This window comes from Populus alba, chromosome 3 (genome assembly GCF_005239225.2).
Source record: "Populus alba chromosome 3, ASM523922v2, whole genome shotgun sequence".
Lineage (NCBI taxonomy): Eukaryota > Viridiplantae > Streptophyta > Magnoliopsida > Malpighiales > Salicaceae > Populus > Populus alba.
Genome location: NC_133286.1, coordinates 19,834,183 through 19,860,643, shown reverse-complemented (window position 1 = coordinate 19,860,643; position 26,461 = coordinate 19,834,183). Strand labels below are relative to the sequence as shown.

The 26,461-nt window shown below is 32.6% G+C and overlaps 2 protein-coding genes across 3 annotated transcripts; both read right to left on the bottom strand.

Moving 5' to 3' along the window:
• Nucleotides 1-1,581: 1,581 nt before the first annotated feature.
• LOC118054665 (pleiotropic drug resistance protein 1) lies at nucleotides 1,582-8,734 on the bottom strand. The gene is made up of 24 exons (XM_035066318.2): nucleotides 8,258-8,734; nucleotides 7,993-8,113; nucleotides 7,800-7,888; nucleotides 7,619-7,703; nucleotides 7,355-7,514; nucleotides 7,158-7,234; nucleotides 6,857-6,910; nucleotides 6,673-6,763; nucleotides 6,265-6,566; nucleotides 5,856-6,137; nucleotides 5,435-5,751; nucleotides 5,165-5,325; nucleotides 4,962-5,065; nucleotides 4,725-4,881; nucleotides 4,517-4,630; nucleotides 4,325-4,431; nucleotides 3,900-4,232; nucleotides 3,433-3,723; nucleotides 3,261-3,344; nucleotides 3,024-3,157; nucleotides 2,674-2,901; nucleotides 2,373-2,544; nucleotides 2,033-2,287; nucleotides 1,582-1,944 (listed from the first exon to the last, which is right to left on the bottom strand). The coding sequence occupies exons 1-24, from the start codon at nucleotides 8,578-8,580 to the stop codon at nucleotides 1,687-1,689; spliced, it is 4,299 nt and encodes a 1,432-aa protein (XP_034922209.1). The 5' UTR covers nucleotides 8,581-8,734; the 3' UTR covers nucleotides 1,582-1,686.
• An 11,609-nt stretch (nucleotides 8,735-20,343) lies between these two features.
• Nucleotides 20,344-23,827, bottom strand: LOC118054663 (putative receptor-like protein kinase At1g80870). 2 transcript variants are annotated; one of them, XM_035066315.2, is made up of 2 exons: nucleotides 21,313-23,827; nucleotides 20,344-20,962 (listed from the first exon to the last, which is right to left on the bottom strand). In XM_035066315.2, the coding sequence occupies exon 1, from the start codon at nucleotides 23,563-23,565 to the stop codon at nucleotides 21,412-21,414; it is 2,154 nt and encodes a 717-aa protein (XP_034922206.1). In that variant the 5' UTR covers nucleotides 23,566-23,827; the 3' UTR covers nucleotides 20,344-20,962; nucleotides 21,313-21,411. The 2 variants fall into 2 exon arrangements, with proteins under 2 accessions (XP_034922206.1, XP_034922205.1); XM_035066314.2 differs by lacking the exon at nucleotides 20,344-20,962 and adding an exon at nucleotides 21,105-21,205.
• Nucleotides 23,828-26,461: the final 2,634 nt, after the last annotated feature.

Here is a 26,461-nt window from a genome sequence, read left to right as displayed (position 1 = left end):
AAACAAAGGAGTTTTCAACCCAAGTCACAGATGTGGTCATGTGACTGATCATCAAAAGGTGAGCTACTAAGATATAAGTAGGTGCAGCAAAAGAACCAGACAACTTCTATTTGTTCAAGACACATCACAACATGAATTCATTACATGCCTTGTTTCGTAAGCAACAACAAAATTCATCTGCCCTGAAGACTTGTTATTGCCAAACTCAAGCTTGAGTTTGTGTTATTCAAAAGTACTATACATATACACATGATGGAAACATCCTACTACGGGATATTAGAAATGTCCGGTTGCTATAACTTATAAGCTCTACTGGCTTGAGTTGATCTGTAATTCTATTTTTCAGTTTCTGTTTTTTTAATTTAATTTAACCAAATTTCCTATGTGATTCTCTGTTGTAAATTAACCAATATTAAAATTGATTTTCCTTTTATAGATCATACCATTCAGAACATAGCTGTGTTCAGTCAGATGGTTCTGCAACAACATTTTAAGTTGGTCTACCTCTAAAAAATGAGATTGAGAATGGAATTCTGAATTAACACTCTCAAAATGATTTGAATATCTTCACTTTTATCAAGTATTGGTTTGTATATGTATATATTTACATGTGTGTGTGCAGGTGGTAGCTGGACATGTTTCTTCTCTTAAGGCCATGTTTGTTTCCCGGAAAGTAGTTTCCGGGAAATCATTTTCCAAACTTTCCTGTGTTTGTTTGTCATTAAAAAAGTTGGTCAACAGAAAACACTTTCTAGTCAATTTTAATTAAAGAAAAATTTGACTTGTTTTTCAGGAAAGTGTTTTCCCTTTAGCTGTGTTTGTTTTTCAGAAAGTGATTTCCGGGAAATCACTTTCCAAACTTTCTTGTGTTTTCCAAACTTTCAATGGAAAACACTTTTCAGTAAAAGGAAAATTTGAGTTGGTTTTTAGGAAAGTGTTTTTCTAAAAAATTTGGAGGGAAAATACTTTCTGGAAGTTGTGAAAAATTTAGATATGTCATTATTTGCTGATTATATCAAATTTTATCCTCAAATTTTTGATTGTTATACATATTTTGTTTTGAATATTTATTTTTCAATTTCATCTCTTAAAATTTTATTTTTATATTAACTTTGATCTTTATTTTTATAATTGTTATTTGCTTTTTCCTTATCATTTTTTTATTGAAATTTTTTGTCTATCAAATTTGATCCTCATTCTTTTGATTGTTACTTATTTTATTTGAAATAATTTATGAAATGTTGATTATTATTATTTTAATTTCTTCATCTTTCATTTTTTTTTTAATTTTTTAGATTTGATCTCTATTATTTTGATTATTATTTATTTTATTTGAGATAATTTATAAAATTATATTTTTTTTTCAATTTCATTCTCATTCAACTTTTTAATTTGTAAAATTTGTTCCTCAATATTTTAATAAACTTTAGAAAAATAAAATATTAATAAGTTATTTTCCATGACATAACCAGACACTGGAAAATGTTTTCTAACTTATTTTCCATTACACTACCAAGTATCAGAATTCACTTTTTCCAGAATTCACTTTTTAAAAGGAAACTACTTTCTAGTAAACAAATAGGGCCTTAAATTCTTATCTGATTATAATGGGGATATAACCCTATAGTACAAAAAACTATACAGAGAACTTTTGATAGCTGAACTAGAAATAATTTTGGAGATAACTTATCGCCTCTGGAAATTGAAAAACTTAATGGACATGATAAAGGTAAGTCCGAATATTGTGGCAAATCCAAAAACTGCTGCTGCGGCAACTCCTAAAAGTTCATGTTTGAAACCGAAATAGTTCCTGACAAAATCTTCGACTGTTTCCCCTGTATCAAGATTTTCCTTTACATCTCCAAACTGTGAAGAAACTAATCCATACAAAGTCCATGAAACTGGACATATCCAAGCATACCATCTCCACCATACAGGAATCCGCTGTTTAGAGCCAAAGAAGACATAGATAAAGAAAAATTAGTCCTCGTGCTGCTAGAATGCAGTAAGAAGTTGAGTAGAAATCACTTACAGGTCTTGGGATTATAAATCCTGAAAAGAGATTCCACACTGAATAGAATGCGGAGGAAACTATGGATGCAACGTGTTGGTTTGGTGTTGCAGCAACAGTCATCATGCCATAGAAGGTGAAGTATAACAGTGTGAAGAACATGAAGAACAGATACCAAAAGAACTTAGCAGCAGTCCATTCAAATCCAATCATAGCATAGACTATTAGACCATATACCACAGATTGAGTGAAAATATATGGAAGCTCAATCAGGATCTGTAACAAAAATGGAAAGAAACTTAGTCTCTGTTTAGATTTCATAAAATTGAAGTTCGTATTTGTGCTGTGGGAAAGTTTGTACCTGTGCCAAGGCATAGGGCATGGATGAATACATTCCAGCAGCTTTCTCCCTGTAGAATACAGTTCTTTCAACAGCCACAACTGGCTGCACAGAGGATGAATTTTGGATTCCGAGGAAGATAATTGCAGCATACATGGAACCCATGGCATTAAAAAGATCTTGTTTCTTTTTCCTGTAATTTAAGACGAACTAATTTAGAAGGCAGACAAACTTGGAAGAGTCTGGACTTTTCTATCGTTCTAAGTAGCCCTGTAGCAATAGTTCAGGAATGAAGCTTGGTTGAATTGAAGATGTAACTTACGTTTGCGAGCCGATGTTCCAGAACATTGAACCAAAAATCAAGGCTATGGCGGTTGTAAAGAGAAGTCTTACGGCAGTATAGGAAGGATTACGCCAATATGACCAATGTTGCTTCCATAAACAAGCCAAGCATTGGACCAAAAACAACTGCGAGTACTGTGTAGGAAAGAAGAGGTCCTTTGATCCAGGAGCAGGGGTGCTTAATTCCTGAATACGTGCTTTGTTTCTCCTGAAAGATACGGCCACACATCGGAGAAATTTAATTGCTAATTCAAGAGTCAAAGAGATTGGTATGGTAATGCATGATTTTCTGTTTTACCTGGTACCCAAGTAGATAAGAAGTGAATTTACCTGTATAGCTCTGAATTTTTATATATAGAAGCAAAATCTATCCCCGATGCTGCTTCATGTCCTAAAGAGGTAACTTCCAACATCCAAGTTGCTGGGTTATAACCATCTCTAATCTTCTCAACTCCCTCAATTCCCTAGACAAAGAAATTTGTGTAAATTAGCAAGAAGGTAATATAGATGAAGATTCAAATATATATATATAGCGCTTGTATTATTTGGTAAACCATCATTTCACACCTCAAAATACTTGATCAACTGGCAAGAATGTCGACCCAATGGCCCAACATATATCTCATACCCTCCGCGTTTCATTAGAAATAGCTGCAATGTCATGTCAAGTGTGTCACTGTTATGTAGAGAAGAACTGACAACAAAGGAGCAACTCTAATGTCCTGCTAACATTTCTAACCTCATCAAAAGATTCAAATATGTCGATGCTTGGCTGATGGATGGTGCACACAACTGTTCTTCCCGTGTCCACAGTGTTCCTAACCGTTCTCATGACAATTGCTGCAGCTCTTGCATCCAAACCTGAAGTAGGCTCGTCCATAAATATAATAGAAGGGTTCGCCACCAGCTCAACTGCAATAGTCAGCCGCTTCCTTTGCTCAGTAGACAGGCCACTTACACCAGGCAGTCCAACTAATGCTTGCCTCAAGGGATTCAGCTCCACAAGCTCCATGACTTCCTCAATGAACATCTGCAAAGCAATTTTGATTGGAGAAATTAACACAGCTTTTCAAGGTTTGGTGCTAATGGATGTCTAAATTCTAGTCCATGGAGCTGATGTTATCTCAAACTAATGACCACAAAATCTCTTTAGCAGAAACATGAAAAATAGAAGCCTAGCACAGATATGAGTTATGGAAAGCATACCTTTCTGGTTTCAGCATCCACTTCAGGAGGTAGACGAAGCCAGCCTGAGTAGAGCAGGGATTCATAAACTGTAACGTGTGGAGAATGGATGTCATTTTGCTCGCAATATCCTGAAATTCTAGCAAAAGTTTCTTGTTTCTTGGGATGGCCAGAAATTGTGATGTTTCCCTCAATATATCCCCCAGTTTTCCTACCAGCCAGAACATCCATCAGGGTGGTTTTACCAGCACCACTGACACCCATTAGAGCTGTAAGAACACCTGGCCTAAAAGCACCGCTCACTCCCTTCAAAAGCTCCAATTTATCTTCGAGAATGCCTTGGTTTTTCATTTCCTGCAAAGTGCAGATTGAAAATAAGATTAGACTTACTTCAGGACAGTATTTCCAAAAATCAATTTGTCTCTCTGTTACCGAACTAATCTTACTTGTGGCATGTCAACCGAGTACTTGATCTCATCAAAGGTGATGGAAAAAGGTTCAAATGGTAGAATCATTCCTTTTTGCTTCTGATTGTTAGCCTCAGAGATGATCTCTGGATGTTGTTAAAATTCAATTAGCAGCAAGAAAACATAGAACAAATTTCATTACCACTGAACACACATTAGTTCAGTTATTACCTGTATCATTTTGGTGCCTACTTCCATGGTTCGATAATTGAATAGCTCCTCCAGTTACTCCTGGTTTAATGCTTTCAGAATCCTTGGATATAACAGCCTGAGACTTCCGAAATGCTGCACAATATTATTTGCAGTACATTAAAACTTTAGCCTCACTTAGTAAATACTTGAAAAGAAACAATGAATTGGATAGGGTAAAGGTACCCACGGTTCAGGAAAGCAAGAGCCAGAGTGTAGCAAACGTTGAATAGTATTGTGAATCCCCCCAATGCACCTACTCCTATCCAATACCAATATGCATCCGTAGCGAATCCACGCGATTTCAAAACTTCGATTCCCAGTGGTTCGATTGAGTTTGGGAGAACCTTCGGAGTAAAAGTACATTATCAGTTGATTGTTCAGATGTTAATTCATGAATATAGAAATGGCTAGTTCAGTGAATTACATGACTCCAGCTCTTCCCAAGGAACTCATTAACTACCATTGCATTCTGTCCATACATCAGTGGTGAAATCCAGTAACCCCATATCCACCATTTCTTTATGTCACCTGTGGCATTGAACAGAAAATATTAAGCACATTATAATTATAGGGACTAATCTTGATAAATAGATCAAACTCCAAGACAACCAAAGTAAGTTGCCATACCATGAGACAAGACAAAGCCACCCAACGCGAACAGTATGAGCAGTGCAAATGACCCGAAGGTGTTAGCAATAATCATGGTTCTTCCTAGTCCACCAATAAAACGGAATAGTGCAGAAGCCATCTGGCTCATAGTAACAAGCAGAAGATACTGTTTGAACAACCTGCAGAAAAGATACAGCACTTTGCATCAGCTGAAACAGAATAAATTTCTTTATAATTTCTTAGAAAATGTGCCTAGATTTTTTTTCTTCTGTTTATAACTTGTGTTACCTTCCAACATTAGGATCATATCCGATTACATAATATGTGAGGGCCAGCCAAATAGTGGTCTGTATGAGTGTGACAGGAATTCTAAGGATCCATGAGGGAAGAGAGAATGCCCATGAAGGATAGAATAGGAGGTCCCTTTGCTTGTAAAACACAGGAAGGCTTCCTATGGTCATGGAAATCTCTGGCATACCGATAAACATCATCAAAGCCAAGGAGTAGAACAAAGCACCCGAATAAACTCCTCCCTCAGATACTGAGTTCTTGTGCATTTCAGTCCGAAAAAAGAGTGTCATCGTAATTATTGCCATCAATGTAAGCTGGTATAGGAAGAAAAGGTGAAAACAAAAAATAAAAAAATCACAATCGAATGGACAAGCTTTTTGAAGAAAAAACCAGAAGAAAGTCAGCTGACAGAACTCACTTGAGCGAGCTTGAAGAAGTAGACAAATGAGTTCCTTTTCATAAGAAGCCATTCTCTGAAGAAGCAAGCCTTGAGCAGCTCCATTTTTCCAGTGCCATACTTTCTAGTTTTCAAAGCAGCCGGATGACTCTGGGACTTTTCAAATGGAGTTGAAAGAGCATCTCCAATTCTACATCCGACGTGGAAAGACTGAAAAGCTTCAGCAAATTCCTTAACTGTGACAAAACTGTAAGGCTCATCTTTGTGCATCCAATACTGCTGCTGATCTTTCCTTGATGTTATCTGCAATGAATTATTTTTCATCATCTGTTAATGACATCCTTCTCAACGAAATGCAAGGCTGAAGTAACATCCATTTATGTACTGGCATAATAAACGAGACGCACAAGACCACCGTTTCATTGCTTACTTCTTGCAAGAAATCAGCCACTCCTTTTCTTTCGGGACACTTGAAGCCCATAGATTCAAAAAATTGAAGCACATGTTCGCGGGGACCCTGGTACACAATATGGCCATCAGATAGGAGAATAATGTCATCAAAGAGATCGTATGTCTCTGGTGCAGGCTGGAGGAGTGAAATGACAGCAGTTCCATTGAGAATGTGAATGGTATGTTTCAAGGAATTCACGATCTGGAAAGTTGTTGAGCTGTCCAATCCAGTCGAAATCTCGTCCATAAACAAAGCCTTTGCTGGGCCAACCAGCATCTCACCTACAATTTGATCATTGGAGAGTTTCAACAACTTAAATTGATGAGATGGCTAATGGAAATCAAAATGATATTTTGGAATTGAAAATGAATTAAAGATGGTTCTTACCAGTTGTAACACGCTTCCTTTGTCCTCCAGAGATCCCCCTTACCATTTCACTTCCTACCATAATATCTGCACAGACTTCTAGTCCTAAAATCTGTGAATTTAATAAAAGAAGGCATTAATGCTTTGAAATGGTTTGTATTAACTTGCTGAATGTCTATTGAACTGAGGTGCATTGTGCTATTACCTTTATTATATAATCTGTCATCACACTTGTCTTCTGACCTTCTGTTGCTATAGCCTACACCACAGAAGACAGAAAACCAAAATCAATTGCCTTAAAACACAACTTACTATCAATGGCAATTTTCTTAGAGTGCTACAATGGCACTTGACTAAAAAAAATGCCATGTTCATGGTTTAGTCTCAAGATTCCTTGCAAAGCCATTTCAATAGTGGCGTGATGCTCGTTTTTCTCAGAACAGAGTTTTTTTTTTTTGTACTTTACACCATACTTGACTATTGCTCATTATGATAGCTTCTCTCACCTTCATGAAGACATCAATATCAGGATCAGGCTTGATGCTTGCCTCTTTCTCTCTTCTTGATAACTCTGCCAACATCTCTGCAGATTGCGAAGAACTCAAATGATTAGTCGTCATACAAAGATAAGGGTATCAATCTCCATGGCATATTATGAAGTTGATATCAAAAGAATGGAAGGAAAATTAGTTATTAAACTAACCATAACGGTGTCCAACCCCTTGGCATCTTGCAGCAAAGGCCAAAGTTTCCCTAACAGTCATCTCTCCTAAATGGGTATCATACTGACTTATATAGGCAGCTGATCTCTGGGGTACAAACTCATTCATCCCATGACCGTTGTATGTCACCCTACCGGAGAACTGCATAAGAAAAATTATCCCAAAATGAGAGGATGAGGAAGAGACATAAGGGAAAACATTCAACTACGAAAGATGTAAATTAAAATAAAATCATCAATCACCACCTTTAGATTAGGATCGAGCTTTCCGGCCAAAGCCAACAAAAGAGTTGTCTTTCCAGAACTTGGAGGACCCAAAAGCAGTGTCATTCTGCAACCAGCATGTCAGAGTAAATAATGAGAAAAATTATAAATTTAGAACTAATAAACTCTATACAATATCGGTTTCAATTCTAGCTCGTCTCACCTTGATGGTTTGATGATTCCACTAACATCCTCAAGGATGGAAACTTGTTTCTTTTTACTCGGAATGATGTGAAGATAGTTGAATAAACCCTTCAAAGTTGAAAGAAAAATGTGAGATACAAGAATGATTTAATTGAAACTAAATAGAATCATATTTCCATAACAACATATGACCAACTTCTGCAGAAGCCTACCTCTACAAAATCAACACAGAAGTTAATCATCGATGGCAATGCTCTGCTTCCTTCATGAGCTTCTGCTTTAATATTTAGATGCTCGAATCGAACTTCAATTGTGGGGAGATCAATTCCAACTCTAAAATATCAAGAAACAGTAAAAAAATTATCACTGTTAATATATCAAGAACATTAATATGAAGCCAAAACGGGGTTCCCATGCCCTTCTGTAACTAATGGTGCTTTTGACTTTGGAAACATATATACATAGCCAAAAGCTTACCTTTCAATGCGGCTCTTGAGTTTTTTCAAGAACTGCTCGTTATCTTCTTCAGAAACATCGATCAACCTCTCGAGCAATCCCTTTCTTTCATGAATCCCAAGATTTTGAATGTAGATTTCATTGGCACCTTTTGATGTAGCCAACAAACCTTTTTGTAAGCGATTGAAAGTAGGTAGTCTCTCAATAGCAGCCCATTTTAGAGCTTCTTCATCATCTTCATCTCTTGAAGATTTTGAGAAAGCATCTGAAACATTGTTTGTCCACAAAGAAGAGCCACCTCGTTGTAAACTACATGCTCTATAAATATCATCTGCACCTTCCATTGCTGAAAGATCAGAAGAGCTTCTTCGAGCCTAAATTAACTAAACTTCTTTTGGCGTCTCTTTCTAAAACTCGTTCCAAAGAGAACTACTGATGATACTTTGTGTGGTACTGAGTTGAAAAGGTGTTCAAAATGAGAAGGGGAGTTCCTTGAAACGCTGGATGCGAGGAGATGCCCCTATTTATGCTGATATTAACATTATGGCTTTCCACATTATTGGCCGCCTGTCTGAATGGTTTTTTAAGGTTTTTTTTTTTTTAATATATTAAAATAATATGATATGCATTTGAATCTACAAGCATCAATTTTGTAGAACGAGAACACTTTTTTTTTTTTTTAATTTAGAATATGATGCCAAAAAAGAAAACTTATATAGAAAAAAAATAGAATGCATAAAAACTTCTCGACAAGGAAAATCTTATAGTGCTCTTACTCTATGAATTTACTTTTTAAAAAATAAATGATAAAAAAATAATCATATTTATACAATTTAAAAGTAATAAGAATATTTTTACATGGTTTTAAGAATTTTTTTATTTTTATTTTTTTTCTTGTTTCTCTCTTTTCTTAATGTTTATATTAAAATAAGTATTAATAATTATTTTTTGAGCTCAACACGATTTATACACTCCAATGATATTGGCAGCTCATGTATAGTAATTTTGACTCCATAATTGCTGTGTCATTCAATGGATAGATTCTTAAGAATATCTGCATGTTTTCCCCAACAAATAATAATATTATCTTGTTTTATATATATATATATATATATATATAAGGAAAAATCGAAGAGAGTCACGCACAAAAAAAGAAATTGTCCGAGCTCAAGTTTCAAAGTCAAATAGGTCATACTTGGCTCCCCGTTACTGTACTTGAAATAACCACACGGTATGTAAAAAGTTATGGATTTGATGTAAAGTGTTTTTTTAACAGTAAATGTTATTTGAAGATATATTAAGGTAATTATTTTTTGGTTTTGATATTAAAATTATAAAAAAAATATTAACTTAATCTTTTCAAAACAAATATATTTTTTAAAATTTATTAAAAATAAAAATTACTGCATTCCTAGACAGATTCGAAAAAAAACTTTGACTTTCTTTTATTTTTCAAAATAAATATATATTTTTAATTTTAAATATAAGTAAATCAAAATTATCTAAAAAATACTAAAAAAATATCAGTTTAATGTTTTTGAAAACAAATATTTTATTAAAAAAAACATTAGAGTGTATTTGATTTTGAGATTAAAAAATACTTTTCAAGATTTTAAATTTTTTTTGCTTCATATTAATTTTTTTAAATTGTTTTAAAATGCTTATATCAAAAATAAATTTTAAAAAATATATTATTTTAATATATTTTAAAATAAAAAATAACTTCTAATACAATCTGAATCACTATTTAATGAAACAAAAAGTACCCCTTGCGGCTGCTTCTTCTTGTCCTTGTAACTTTGTACTCCTTCCAGAAAAAGAAAAAATATTTGACTTTGACATTTTTGGGAATTTTCAGTTTTTAAGCAACGATTATTTTATTTTTTTATATCTGCCATGCCTGCACAGTATACTTCATTGTTTAAACACCGTTACTTAAGGATGCCGTCATTGATGCCGTCATCTCTGTAAGTTGAGAGCATTCGGTCTTGTGACAATATCAGTGAGATCATCGCGTTGACTCTGAGGCAAAGTTGACCATACACGGTCCGATCTCCGATGATCAATTGCACGGTCCCCTCGCGACCGCATATGAGGGAGGCGAGTCAAAATGTAATTGTATAACATATGATTAATGCAGGCTGCTAATTCATCAACACTAAACACATCAGATTATATATATAAAAAAAGGGTTTTATTTCTTAAAAAAACAGAAAAGTAAAAAAAAAAATGATGATAGGAAAACAACACAGTTGAAAACTCATGTAAAATCAATACGGTTTAAAAAGTTGTAAGTGTCATTTACTATTCTAAAATCGTTTGTATTATCAGTGAATTTTTAAAAAAATATATAATTAAGAAAATTTTATTAAATTATTTTAAAATTTAAAAAATAAATAAATAAACACAAGTAAGAACGGAGCCTTTTAAAAGGCTTTATTGGGTTGTGGCCTGCCTTACTAATAATAATAATTCTTGCAGCAAATCTAAAAAGTTAATTGGTTCTCACTTTTCTTATAGCAAAGTGTAAGGAAACCTAAACAACAATAACAATAAGGTTGTCACCTGAAAAAAATAATTAAGTAGTCGCACGCTTTACCTTTGTTTTTTTACAGCACACCTACCTCTAGTTGGTTCGCATGTTTTTCAAGTAAATTTAGATTTTAGCTTTTCACTTTTTAATAATATATAATTTTAACTTAGATTTTAAAAAATAATTTATATATAGAGACGCAAAAATATAAAACCATCATATAAGAATTTACAAACTTTAACTTTTCATTTTGAATTCAATGTTCATATTCATTGCAATAGACCACACCCTAAAAATTTAATAGTTTGAATATGTTTAATCTTTTAATACTTTAACAGGTCTTGATTCAATTTTCTCATAAATATTCCCATAAAAAAACCTTGATTTGGTTAGTAATATAAATCATGTTAAAGTCAATAATTTTATGAGGAATTAATGTGCTGAAAAGAATGGTGAAGCTGGGTCTGGTGAATGGATTGAGAATATAAAATATTTGGATGAGATATAAAATTTTATTTATAATTGTAAAAGTGACACTATAAAATTAGTTATGTCGAGAGTTGATAACCATGTTATGATTGATGATGGGCTAAAAAAGGTCAATGTTTAATACTTTTGTTGCTGCAAAGATAGTTAAAGTTGTTAAGAGGTGGAAATAAGGGCCAAAATTATAGACACAATTCAAGATGATAATATTATAAATTTGTGCAAATAATTTAGTAAAAAGTTTAAAATTACTAGTGGAGTAAATGAACGGATGCAAACGCACTAGTACTAAAAATTTAATAATCAGGTTAGAAATTTTATTTTTATTTTTATTTTGAATTTTATGTATTTTAAATTTTATTTTTATATATATTTTGTATCATATATTTAAATTAAAACTTTATTGTTAGCTTGATAAATTTATATATTTGAGTGAATAATTAATCTTAAAAACAAATTATGTGTATTTATATCTTAACCCATAACAAGAAATTTTTTTGGCTCCGTCCCTGTAGACAAGTACTATAAGTATAATATTTGTTCATTTTTTAAGAAATATATCTTAAAATAAATAAATATTAGTGTGAATTTCAAGTTATCATCGAAGTAATATATAAAAATCCAGCAAGACATCCAATCCACGGTGTGGATTTTTTTAAAAAAAATTTAATGAATAAAAAATATTAAAACAATATTATTGCAAATTAATCTAGATTAAACAGTTCAATTCATCATCTCGACTTTTTATCATGCCATCATCAGGATTCAACAAATATTTTATTTTTAAGCAACGAATTTTTTTTTTTTTTTAATATCTGTGCCTTGCCAGCGCATTACACTTCATTGTTTAAACACCGTTACTTAAGGATACCGTCATTGATGCCATCACCTCTGTAAGTTGAGAGCATTCGGTGTGGTGACAATATTAGTGAGATCATCGCCTTGACTCTGAAGCAAAGTTAAAAATAAATAAATATTAGTGTCAATTTCTTTATCTGTTTTTACATTTTAAAAATATATTTTTTAAAAAATATATTTTTAAAATTAATATATTTTTAATATTTTCATATTATTTTAATGTTCTAATATCAAAAATAATTTTTAAAAAATAAAAAATATTATTTTAATATATTTCTAAATAATAAATACTTTAAAAAATAACCGTATCACATTCCAAAATAAACACATAAAAAATATTTAAACATCTTAACTTTTTATCATGCCATGATAGGATCCAACAACATTAATGCAAATTAATCTGGATTAAACAATTCAATTCATTATCCTGTTTTTTTATCATGTCATGATCAGGACTCAACAATATTATTATAAATTAATCTGGATTAAACAACTCAATTTATCATCTCGACTTAATTAATCAACTCAATCCACTACCTCGTCTTTTTATCATGCGAATTCAACAACATTATTGTAAATTAATTTAGATTACATAATTCAATTCATCATCTCCGCTTTTTATCATGCAAATTCAACAATATTATTACAAATTAATCTAGATTAAACAATTTAATTCATCTAGACCTCTGATCATGCCTGGATGCAACAACATTATTGCAAATTAATCTGGATTAAACAATTCAATTCAATGCATGCACCTAGTCGGCAAATGATGACCTTTGACCATGCCATGATGCCCCTTTTATTTTTCAGCTTCTTTTTTGTTTTTAATTTTTTTGTTCCTGGTACAAAAGCGTCAGCAGTTACATCAGCTATTTTTAATCAAGGTGATCAACCATCACTGATGATATATGATTTTCAGCTTGAGAACTTCAAATGAAATTGCTTTTTTGATGGCTATAATGATAATATGAAGAACAATGGTCAACGTAAAATTTACGACGAGTATGGATTTTATTTTCATCGAATCCTCGCATCCAGCGAGACTTGGAGTTAAAACTATAATCCAAATTACTCAGAAAATTAAATCTCTTTTAATTACTTCTTTGAATTGATATTTTCTCAAATGGGTTCAGAAAGCATCGGCCTTTTCCTTATCGAGACCTTTCATCAGGGCCATAAATGTTTTCTATGTTTCATTTTATGCAATGGAATGCTTCTGTTGTTGTTGTTGGTTTTTTTTTTTTTTTTTTAATGTAAGTGTTCGGATAGCTTACGCATACCTTGATTAATTTCATAGATCCTGGAGTTAATGATCATGTAAGCCTTCAGTGACCATCATATTAGCAACCACTGGCAGGGACGAAATTGAAATTATATAATAGAAAGGGCCAAAACTCAAGATATAATTTATTATTAGAAAACTTATCTATTTAAAATAAAAATATATTATATTATCCTATATTTAAACACTAAAAATAAAAATATTTAAAATATTTTGTAGGGGCCCGAACCCCTGCCTGCCTCTCCTTAGTTATACCCCCAATCATAGAGCTCGAGTCTAAAAACATAGGAGAGCAAATCTTTTTATCTTAAGCTTTTATTATTAGACCACCTATTAGATGGCTAGAATGCTTTTGTTTGTCTCTAATAATAATAATAATAATAATAAATATAATTCCAAATACCATTTATTTTGTCTTCTGGGTTTTTTTTTAGCAGTAGGTAATCACCATGTTCTTCCTCATAAACAAATTAAAGCAAGTAAATAAATAAATCAATAACAATAAAAAAAAGAATTATGATCTTATTAAAATCCCAGCCGCCTCCACCTTTTATGCAGACCATAAGTCATAATGTAATGGAAAGGTAACGCTCTTATGACATTGGTCTGGCAATTAATTGGATTTATATGTTATGTTGTTATATCATTGTCCGATTAGAAGATTAGTTAGCATAAAAAATTATATAAATGAATCCGTTTCGAGTGAAGTGATATTTAACCACATCAACTTAGTCTGGTGCATTAAAGTTGACTTAAGATATTCTGTCTTTATATATATATATATATATATATATATATATATATATATATATATATATATATATAACTACACCATTAACAACAAAAATGATGATACCATAGAATTTTGTTAAAATATGGGTTAAGTTGAATAACATAATCTTAATTAAAAAATTATTCAGCAAAAAAATTATATAATTGAATCCGTTCTAAGTGAAAGTGATATTTAACCACACCAACTCTAAGAGGTGGTCTCCCTACAAATCAATTAAATAAACCTCGGATCTGGGATTTGTTCCCTCCCTAATCTCAAGTTTTAACTCTAATTTTGTTTGATTTTGTATTTTAAAGTATTTTTGTATTTTAAAATAATATATATTTTTTATATTTTTATATTATTTTGATGTGTTAATATTAAAAAATATTATTTTAATATATCTTTTAAATTCCTGAACACCCCCTTTAATACCACCAGTAACTCTTATATATATAAAAAACTGCAACGCTATAGAATCCCTTTTATATATATACACACCTAAGGTTATATAAAAATGCGGTAAAAAACTTGGGATCAAGAGGTTTGTTCTCTTTGTAGTCTCAGGTTCAAGCCCTGGGTTGCTCATATAATGTCCACTAGAGGCTTACATGGTCGTTAACTTCAGGATCCGTGAAATTAGTCGAGGTGCGCGCAAACTGGCCCGGACATCCACGTTAAAAAAAAAAAAAATGTAAAAAACGAAATGCCCCCTGGACACGTCGCCGCGCATCTCCCAACGGGGGCCAGTTACGAATCTCAATCCTCTCTTTCTTCCTTCACAGCAAACCTCTTGTGACTGAAGAGAGAAGCTAATGAAAATGAAAACCTTGAGTAGTTTTCACACAAATAAATCCAAGAATCACTGCAATTATATGATAGATCCAAGACTCTTAATTAAGAACCCGTTTTCCCTGTTTTTCCCGTACCTTAACCGTTTGTCACAAACAAGAGACAAAATCAACCTTTTCACTCACCAACTCAACTACATTTTGACCCTACGAGTTAAACAAAAATCCACATTTTCACTTTCCATCTCAACTACATTTTGACCCAACGAGTTAGTTCCATGGTGACTCTTTATGTATATATACTTTATAGATGGCTCATCATGGGTGAGACATTTTTTTTCTGAACATAAAAAAAAAAAACTACATGCAAAACTTGACATTTAAATTTTTTTTAGAGAATTTGATAATTGAGTCGATTGGGTTTAATAATCTCAGCTAATCTAATAATACTTAAAAAAAAATTACATTAAATAAACTGAATTAATAAAAAGTTGACATCTAAAATATGAAAAAAAAGAAGTGATAATAGAGAAAGACCCGAGACAACCTAGGTAAACCTATTAAATTTACAACTCGAGACATGAGATCGAGATAACCTAAAAAAAGTAAAAAAAATAACAAAGGCTAATTCATAAACAACTAAATGTTGGAAAATAGAATTTTTAAAAAATACACTAAATAATAAAAGTTCACTAAAGCTAACCTTTTAAACTCGTAACCTTGCTTATGAGACCGGTACCACATTATAAAAGGCGAACCTGAAAAAATAACGAAGCAAAATACTCAATGAACTAAATGCTAGGGGATGAAACAAAGAAAATTTTTTAATTAAAAATCATGATAAAAGAAATAAGGACTAAAATTTTTTGTTAAATTTTGTCAAAACTCGTTGATTTTATTTGTTAAATCTTTATAAAAAAAATATAATTTTGACATTCTTCCAGAATAAAAAAAAAAAAAAAGCAGTCGATTTGGGTAATCCTAGTCAATTTACTCAACCTGTGACCCAGGAGTTGCTTGGGGTCAACCCCCGGGCCGAGTCTAAAAACTATGATAAAAAAAATAAGGATTTAATTTCTTTGTTAATTTCTTTGTTAATTTTTTTAAAACCCGTCTTAAAACCCATTGAATTTTTTTTTTTGTAAAATTTTGACCAAAATAATGTTAATTTTTTTTTTTACATATTTGTAAAATAAAAAAAATTAGTTGCCTAGGTAACCGTGACCAACCCACCCGACTTGTAACCCGGGACTTGCTTGGAGTCGACCTCCGTAATGGGTTTAAAAACCATGATTAAAAAATAAGGACGCAACTTTTTTGTAAATTTATATTTTTAAAACTCGTTGAATATTTTTTTAGGCTAAGTTGATCTAGGTAACCTCAACCAACCCATTCGATCTATGACCCAATACTTGCTTGGGGTTAACCCTTAGGCCGGGTTTAAAAACTAAGATTGAAAAAATAAGGATTAAATTTAATATTAAAATAAAATAAAATAAAAAATGAGGAATGAATCTAAAAAATTCAATTATGAAAATAAATGAAACCAAAAGAAATTATAATGAAAAAAATAGGGATCAAATTAAAACAAAAATCATGTATGAAATTGAAAAGAAAATCAATTAGAATAAGGGTGGAAAGAAAAATAAATATAAATTAAAAGAAAGATGACCAAATCTAACATAAAATAAAAATAAAATAAAATGATAAATGATTAAATTGAAAAAAAAATAAAAAGAATTTAAAGCAAATACCAAACAATAAAAAATTTGAGGACCACAATTTAAATAATACAAAAGGTTAGGACACTTTTGAACTTTGAATGGGTAGAGGAGAGAGCAAAAAGGGTGGAGAAAAAGAAATCCAGTTGCCGTCGTTACTTATGACAACACGTGCCAGTTAGGATAAAGCACTGCCTTGTGACGCTTCGCCTGAAATGATGGTTGGGTATTTTTGGATACTGAAGAAGGTGTCATGTTCCGTCTAAATAACGCAGACAACTTTCACATATTGACGTGTTTTTATCACGTGCCAATAGTGGTTTTTTTTTTTTAAATATGAACATACCTTTAAACCCACATGAAATTTACAAAAAAACAGAGTGCAAAAAATACTAATACCCCTAAAGACAATACCATTTGTTTTAAAATCTAAAAATATTTTAGTAATTTTATTATGCTTTAAAAAAAACAAAAAAAAAAACCTCTCCCAAACCAAACAAAGAATCTGATTCCAATGGTATTTAGAGCTTCACACTTTGCAATCAAGAGGAAAAAACATATCCCGTATAAAAGTTTAAAATACCTCTAAAACCAGTCTTTGTGTTTATCTCTTCTAAAAACAATTTGGTAAATTCATTGTGTGAGTTCTCAGTGAATTACAAAAGCGCTAAAGGATAATCGTGTTCAAAACCCAGATACTCAAAATAATTTACTATATTTGTTTTTTTAAAAAATTCATACACAAGCTCAAGGAACTTATGAGTCTAATTCTTTGATGTTGCTGCTAAAGTGGTGGTGCGCTTGCATATAAGACAATTAGATGAGTGCAAAGTGGTAGCTAGTGCTGCTTGATGGAGAATTTTACCTAACGAGCTCCACTTTTTTTTTTTTTTAGCTATTAACATAAATATTCGGGTCAGCTTACATATATCTTGACTAATTTTACAAATTTTAAAATTAATAATTATATAAACCTCTAATAATCATCGTATTAAAAATCATAAAACTCAAACTTTAAATAACAATAATAAAAAAAATTAATCTCAGGCTTTTATTATTCTAGTTATTAGATGGATGAAAGTCCACTTATCTTGATGGGAGAAGTGGCCTAGGTTAGGCTTGCTGATTCTTGGACTTCGTCATCTACCATCTGTGTATGGGCTGGGTTACTTTGCTCTATGTTTCTAATCCTCTTGTGGATTTATTTTCTTATCATAGTGAGCTTTCATCTTACAATCTCATTCTTACTTGAAAAAAGCACAAATCAGTGATTAACTTAGAAGTTATGATGCAGTATCTGGTTTTCGATCGGAGAAGAGAGCAAGTTGTTTAATCTATGTAGATCGAGCGGTGAATAAAGCTGGAATCTTTAGTACAAACAAAGGTTTTAAATGTCAAGAGCATAAAGATTCATGTTAACATATGAACATATGTCAACTGTAAGCACTTTTTGAATAGTTTGATGTTGTTGAAGCAATGAATGCTCGATGTTTTTGTGAATCTTTCCCCTCTGCACCATCTTGCTTTCTCGCAATTTCTGTTATGAGCTGCCTATACTGAAATACATGTCAGGACTTGGTTACAGTGTGGATCTAAAAATCATATTCAATTCGCTTATGGGGACGCTTTCTTGAATCACTGAATCTATTCCCACGCAGATGATTTTTGGAACCACAGTTACTTGACTACTGACCAATCTGTTCGTTCATGGAGTATGCAGCCCTCTGCACTTCCAATCCAGATTCTCCGTGTAGGGCAGCTAGCCATCCTCAGTGTACCTGGAGGTACCTTCCATTGCTTCTCTCCTTTTCTTTTCCTGGAAGGTCAATGCTTCCATTAACAGATTCATGTTTCGATGCTTACCCTAGATCACTATGATGTGTTGATCGGAAAGATAAGTTCAAGAATGGGCCAAAACCTACGGAAAAATGCTTAAGTACTGGTTCTTTTTCTTTGGCTGGCTTGAGAGGAAACCTTTGATCCTATATATATGGTTTAGGTACATTTATGTTTATGGAAATGAAGCAATGTATTTGGGGTGAAGGAATCGTGGACTCAAGTGTCTGCGTCAAACTATCGATGAACAGCATGAAGTTATCCCCAGAGCCATTGCAGGCATTTACAAAGAAAGGGGAACTTATGATTGTCACGCCCTATAGAATGAAATTACTGGTCTAAAATGTGGAAGATAATTCATCTAAGAATCTTGATTTCTATAAATCATCTAAAAATCTCATGAAATTCAAAGAGATGATGGAGTGGAGAGGAGAAACAAATGTAGATAGTTCAATCTCTGTTGACTGTGACTGCTGGTGCAGTAGAGGCAGCGCCACCTCCGTTTCGCGTTGTGAAGATGGGGAGAAAGAGTCGATTAGACTAGGAAGTTCACATAGCTTTCGTTGTTGATTGTGACTACTGGTTTCTGATTTTCTTTGCAATTTTCTGACAAGTATCTTCCATAACATTATGATTTTGGATATATGCCGACAAAGTTTACTTAATTATGTAGTAAAAAGTTGTTTGCGTGTTTGTTAGGCTTGCAACAGGCATAATTTCTCCTGTTTTTTTTTTTTTTTTTTTTTTTTTTTTTTTCACAAAGTGCAGGCAAGCCAAGTCTGCTATGATGTTTGCTTTTAAACCTGGCAGGGATGGATTATATAACATGGAAACTTTTATCAAATATGTTCATATCTGACGGAAGGCTATGGGATCAAATGACAGACAATATGAATTTTATCTCAATAATATCAAATTACATCAATATTATGAACAACAGTATCTAAACTCTCAAATTAATTTATGTTTGATAATTGAATAATGTACTATTGAAGGATCATTTATTCATACCAAATCCAAGAATGAATCCCGGAGCCAACAGAAAATTTCCCTACTTTTAATATTTTAGTATCAAATGAATACCGAAACCCGATCGAGGCAGGTTCAAGCATCAAATTCCTTCCGGGTTGTAGGTATTCAATGATAATTGCAACCGGTTTCAATTCAGTTTTTAAGATAAAACCAGTTTGGCTTGGTTATTTGGGTTTAAATCGGTTTTTTCAGTTTCAATATTAAAAAACAAAAAATAAACCGAACTGATCGGTGTTTTTTTAAATTTTAATCATTTTTTTTTATGGTTTGATTTTTTTAATTATTATTTTTTTAATTTTCTCAATTTAATCAATATTTTTATTTTTTTACTCACCTCTGCTTCCAACATCCTCCGCCTTCCTTAAACAATCTTCTAAAATAAAGTTTGAGGTACTTAAATTTTAAAAATTAGATAAAATCAAATTCTCAAATTCAATTTATATAAGGAAATGATGCCAAATGAATTATTTAAACTTAGAATATAAAAAAAATATTCTTAAAAAAAAAAAGCAATACATCATAATAAAAATTGAAAAATTAAAATTTAGCTTTTTTAAAAAAAACTTTATTTAGAAAAAAAATAAATTAAAAATATTACTAGATTTTATAGGGTTTTGCCATTTTTTTTAATTTGAATATCTTGAAGCCTAAGGAAAGGAAGGAGGATAAAAGCACATGTTATAATGGGCTGAGCTGAAGCAAACTCACTTAACAACAAATGGGCTTTCAATTTTGATTATTAATTTAGAACAAATCCTAATTTCTCTCTCTTTTCTTTCTTTTTTCTTTTTTTCACATTTGAGAGCTCTGAAATTTTAAGGATTAAAAAACCTTAACCATGTTATTCGTTGCGTTGGATTCCAAATGGAGAGCAACATGGTGAACAAACTGTTGTTATAAGAAGGGATGAGACGGAACAATACGATATCGTATTGGAGATCTGCTTCTGTTTTCTTTTATTGCATGAACTGCTTCACCGGCCTTGTTCTTTTATTACATGAACTACTTTAGTGGCCTTGTATTCCTCTGCCTCATATAGCAGCAGCCTGCAGGCCATGTGATATGCCCTTGTCATGGAACCGAGCTCTTTCCCTCTTAAAAGGAACAAAACAACAATAACACAGCAAGCAAAAGTAGTTGATGATTTCTTAGCTTTATTAATCCATGATCATGACATGTCTGGCTCCTCACGAGTCAACAAAGACCACCGAAATTAAAGGAGCAATCATCTCCAGTAGCTGCCACAGAGTTCTAGGGATGGTGAGCCTGAATTCCCTTGGTTATAATCATATTTTGTTGTGGACCAACACTCATAATTATGTGTTTCAAAGGTAGATGATATCCACTAATGCACAAGCGTATTCAAGCTGGGTTTTGAAAAGGGTCCCTTCTTGTTCTTGCTTTAGTTTCGCCTGTGTGAAAAACAGGTAAGCAACTTGGCTGTCAGATTTGTTTGTTTCAGGCATAATTTCTTACCTATTAATTATTACACGCAAGTTGACCAGCCAAAACATGCAGCTTTCATAGGCTCATGGAGACAAGAAGAGAAAAAAATGGTAGTTAAATGCTCGAACTAGATTGATCAGCTACTAAGAACACAATGTGTTATCAGATCTGATGAACATATGATGCCTAAGAAAGATAGAAACATTAACCTGAGCCAGAAACATTTGCATATCCAATTAGAGACAAGGAAAGCAAAATCCACTCATCTGAGATTCTGATGTACATATAGCATTGTAGACTCGAATTAAGAAAATACCTTCACATCCATAATGTGTTCTCAGATTACAGCTCCCATCCTATGTACCACTCAGTAAAAACATGATCAATGGAAGAAAACAAAGAATATGTACTGAACCTACTCTGCATTAGATTTTTGTTTTCTCCTTGACCTACTGAACAATTTGGAAGGTGGGGAGGGAGAAAATTCGAAAGGAAGATGCGGTAGATCCATCTCCCCTTTCAGAATCTTCACTATCTCTCCAATATCTGGCCTCAATTCAGGCATCCTCTGCAAGCATGTCAGAGCCAAGTTTATACACAAGCTTGCCTGCTCCTTATTGTGTTCATCCTTCATTCTCTCATCTACAAGTTCTAAGATGTTCCCAGTTTGAGCTAACTGCCTGCACCAACTTATTAAATTTGCCTTTTCAAGCTTCATTGGTGAAGCAAGAACATGTAATGGCCTCCTACCGGAGACAATCACGAGGATTAGAACCCCTAGGCTGTATATATCAGCCTTCTCCATCAAGTATCCACACCCACCATATTCTGGAGCAACATAACAGAGAGTGCCTCTCATGCTTGTTGTGCTGCTTAACTCACGACTGAAAAGATCCCCACTCCACATATCACTTCCAGCAGATTGGAAGTTATTTTTCTTCCATCCCCTTCTGAAACTGAACTCCCCATTTTGATCGGTCTCATTTTGGTTCTGTTCTCCCAATTTCTTTCGCCTGTGGAAACGAAACCTGCGACCGAGATCAAAATGTGGGATTTTAAACCCTTTTCTCCACTTTGTTTCAAGATTCTTCAGCTTACTACCCTTCTTGTTAATCTCATCCAGGTGCTCTTCTTTCCACCACTCCTGCATCTTCCTATTTTTCTTCCGACGGTTTTTCCTGCCTCTAGATTCTTTCTTCTCGAATCCTCTAACAAGATTTTCAAACTTGAAATCTTTTAATCGTGGAGGATCATTTGCATCAGCTAATTTATCTAATGCGACAGAACGACGCATTTCTGTTCTTTCAGGAGTACTTTTCTTTTCATCTTCCCAGTCTGGATTTGTTGAGGGGCAGATTTGGCTCCCTATCCACTCCATAACATAATCTTTACTGCACAATTCACCACTCCCATCCTGTCTCCACCACCAATCCTTTCCCCATTGTTTACTACTAGCTGAATCGTCAACAACGGAGAAGCTATTACAATTCAACTCCTTACTATGATCATTACTACAAAACTCGTCATCATACGGCACAAATCTACAATTCCAATCATCCCCGCCAATATCAACACTTGAAACCTCCTTCCCCTTCCCATTCCCTACCTTGACATCACTCTCACCCGCAATATTGGCGTTATAATTCAAAGAATTCAAGTTCAAAGCCTTAACATTATAACATGTTCTACTGTTTTTTGACGAAGAAGAAGCTTGTAAAGCAAGAGCAAAGTCTACCTCGTGACAACTCTCCACAGGGGTACCAATTGCTGGTGTTTCTGGAGTCAAATTCCCTGAAAGCTCTTGACTCTTCCATAGCTCTTGACTCTTTCCAAAATCTTGACTAAACAAATCCACTCCAAACTCCCCCTCCACCTTAATCCTTGATAACCCAAAATCTGAAATCTTTGCTCTCATATCAAAATCAAGCAAAACATTGCTTGGCTTAACATCCCCATGAATCACTGGAGGGTCACATCCAAGGTGCAAAAACTCAAGTGCTTTTGCAACATCAAGAATGATATTAAACCTTCTCTCCCAGCAGAGACTCAAATGACCATCTCCAAACAGCAATTCTTGCAAACTTTTATTTGGCACATACTCGTAAACAAGTAAGCGCTTATTCTTTTCTACACAGTACCCCAAAAGAATAACCAAGAAAGGTGATCTTAAACCACCGAGAATCTGCAACTCATTCTGAAACTCTCTCTCTGATTGTAAAGAAAGAGCATCGAGTCTCTTAATAGCATATAACTTGCCATCCCTTGCAATGCCTCTAAAGACAGTAGCAGAACCACCCTTGCCAATAATATTCGCATCATCAAAATCATTAGTGGCAATCTTTAACTCCTTGTATGAAAATCTTTGAAGCTTTAAGGGAGCACTAGAGTCAAAAGGGATGGTTCTTGAACGATTGACAAGGGTGCACCAAAGATGGTAAACAAAGTAAAGAATGGTAAGAATCAAAACCACAGAGGCTGAGATTGTGAGTGTCAAGAACAAGATCCTGGTTTTGGTTAAGAAACTGGGTCTAGGATGGTCAAAACTTGGAGACAAGGGTCTTGAAGGCATGGTTCGGTAGTTTAGAATTCGGGGTTTGAAGTGTTAGCAAGCTAGTCTGATCTCAAGATTTGGTGAGGAAAGAAAATGTGTTGGATGGGATATTCTTTTCCTTTTCTTCTTGGGGTGGGGATGGTGTTGAATTCTTGGATTCATTTTTATTTTTTTTTGCAGTTTTTGTTGCAAACTGTATCCAATGTTCTAAGTTGCTTTACAGTTGGATAATCAAAGTGAAATGATAATGTTGTTTACAGTGATGAACTCGAGTCCTTGACAATGATAATAGATTCTTAATTGTTAATCCTAGTGATACTGTTATTGACTGATCATTTTCCTTTTTTAAATAATAAGTGATTAGGAAATTAACCATTGGGAAAAAGATAGTGCATGGAGGGCCCCAAGATGCTTTTGACTAGAGAGGAAGTTTGAGCAGACAAAGCCCTGAGCAGGAGGGAAAAGATAAAGAAAATGGAGGCACCTAGATTACAGTGACAGGAATGAGCAATTCTTCTCCCACGCGCTGCATGGAGGAGCGTGCATTAGGCATGTGGATGTGGTGCTATGCTCTTGGACCTTGGTAGTTAAGATATCAAGTTCAGAGACTGAATTCACATTGCGTTTCAGCGTGTATTCGAATGGGTTTGAAAAGCGAATTTTATCTAATATTTTTTTAGTTTTTTTATTTTTTTTTTCAAGATCGGGAGGCCCATTTTACTTTTTGCATTTTTAGCTTTCATTTACAGTTCTTTGGGACCTTTTGATTTACTAAAAGTTTTTTTTTTTTTTGAAAAGTAAATTTTATGAAAATAAATTTTTATAAAGTGAATTATTTTTTGATATTTAATAAAATAACAGAAAATAAATTAAAAAATATTTTTTTAATATTTGGTTATGTCATGGAAAATAAGCTGAAAAATAACTTATTAATGATTTTTTTTAAAATTTATTAAAATAATAAGGAACAAATCTTACAAATTTAAAAGTTGAATGAGAAAAATTAAAAAAATATATAATTTTATAATTATCTCAAATAAAATAAATAATAATTAAAATAATATATATCAAATCTAACAAATAAAAAAATTGAAAGATGAAGAAATTAAAATAATAATAATAACCATTTCATAAATTATTTCAAATAAAATAAGTAATAATCAAAAGAATGAGAATTAAATTTAACAGATAAAAAAATTTAATTAAAAATTATAAGAGAAAAGCAAATAAAAATTATAAAAATGAGGACCATAACTAATATAAAAATAAAATTTTAAGAGATGAAATTAAAAAAAAATATATTTTTTTTAAAATATAAATAACAATCAAAAGTTTGAGGATCAAATTTGATATAATCATTAAATAATATAATATTTTTAAAATTTTCACAACTTTCAGAAAATATTTTTTGCCCAAAATAAAAGAAAACACTTTTCTGAAAACCAAGTTAGATTTTTCTTTGACTAGAAAGTGTTTTTCATTGATTAATTTTTTCTAATAATAAAAAAACACAAAAAAATTTTAAAAATAATTTAAAAAAAACAACTTACCATCAAACCAACAATTTCTTAATATAAGTTTGATTTACTTTCGGTGTTTTAGGCATCAAAATTGACAAAATATTAATCAAATGATCCCAATCAATAAAATTTGAAATCTAGTGGATGAGAAGACCTGTAGACACAAACATAGAGATGAAAATATGTTTTTATTTTACGTTTAAATCTAAGAACTTACAAGAATATTTTTTTTTATATAGATGCCCGTCTGCATTGGATAGTGCATAATTAAGCTCAACTAAATTGGAATAAATAATTGTATTTTTTTTTAAGATTGAAATTCCATATAAAAAGCAACCTTTTGTGTTTTACTAACCTCGTTATCGCATTTAACTGATACTTTCCCATTAATTCCAATTAACGGATTAATTTCACTACGTGTGAGTGAAAATGATTAACCTTTTTTGTTCTTCTTTTAACGTTCCTTTTTCTATATAAAAAAAAGAAAGAAAAGAAAAGAAAAGGAACGTGTTATCATAGCTATCATACTCGAACAAAGCACAAAGTTTGGAATCATGGGGTCAATCTTTGAATTTCGAGTCGATGTGGTTGGTAAATAATAATAATAATAGTAATAGCAATAAATAGTATTAAAATTAAAATTCTAAACATGTTAAAATAACAGTACCAAGGTTCAAATTAAAGTTAGGATTCATGCACGTTGCCTCGCATAAATTGACGTGCATTTGGCCATGAAATGTCCCGATAGCTTGTTTCCTCAGCAAATTGCCTCCGTCAACTTTAATTATGATCTCTTTGTAAGGAAGTTGAACGGCTGCACCAAACTGAAGTCGTGGGAAGGTAATTATCCTAAACTGTTTGAGATTATCCAAATTACTTCAACTAGCAGCAAATTAACAACAACAGAATATACATACGTATAGAAAGGTATCCTCTGTGTGTGTGTATGTGTACACTATACGTATGTATACACACACACAGAGGATACCTTGCTATACGTATGTATACACACACAGAGAGGATACCTTGCTATACGTATGCTTAGTAAGGTTTCAGAGGAGCCATGATCCTGAACCAGAATGAAAAACATCACCTTACGTTCGTTCATCCTTGCAAGTTAACATGGGGCCAAATATTGCTCATCATTATTATTCCATCTCCATTGTCTCCATTGTCTAGTTAGGCAAGCTTTGTTTTGCTTTTGGATTAGATTGGTGGGTGGTGCTATGTCACTACCTTGATCATATTTTTTTTCAGCGTGAAAATCATTAATCTTACGGGCAACAAGGATATTTTTGCAAGACTCCAACATGGATAAAAAGAATTTTTTTTTTTTTTATTAAAATGGATGTTTGAACTAGTTAAAGTATATTTTAATTAATTTTATGGATCCT

Bases quoted from the DNA above. Each gene is read 5' to 3' on its own strand.
- LOC118054665 (XM_035066318.2), bottom strand. From the start codon at position 8,580: ATGGAAGGTGCAGATGATATTTATAGAGCATGTAGTTTACAACGAGGT. The intron at 6,138-6,264 runs GTAAGCAATGAA...AATTCATTGCAG, and splicing joins TGGCTGATTTCTTGCAAGAA to ATAACATCAAGGAAAGATCA. The intron at 4,432-4,516 runs GTAATAACTGAA...AACAACATCCAG, and splicing joins TAGGCACCAAAATGATACAG to AGATCATCTCTGAGGCTAAC.
- LOC118054663 (XM_035066315.2), bottom strand. From the start codon at position 23,565: ATGCCTTCAAGACCCTTGTCTCCAAGTTTTGACCATCCTAGACCCAGT.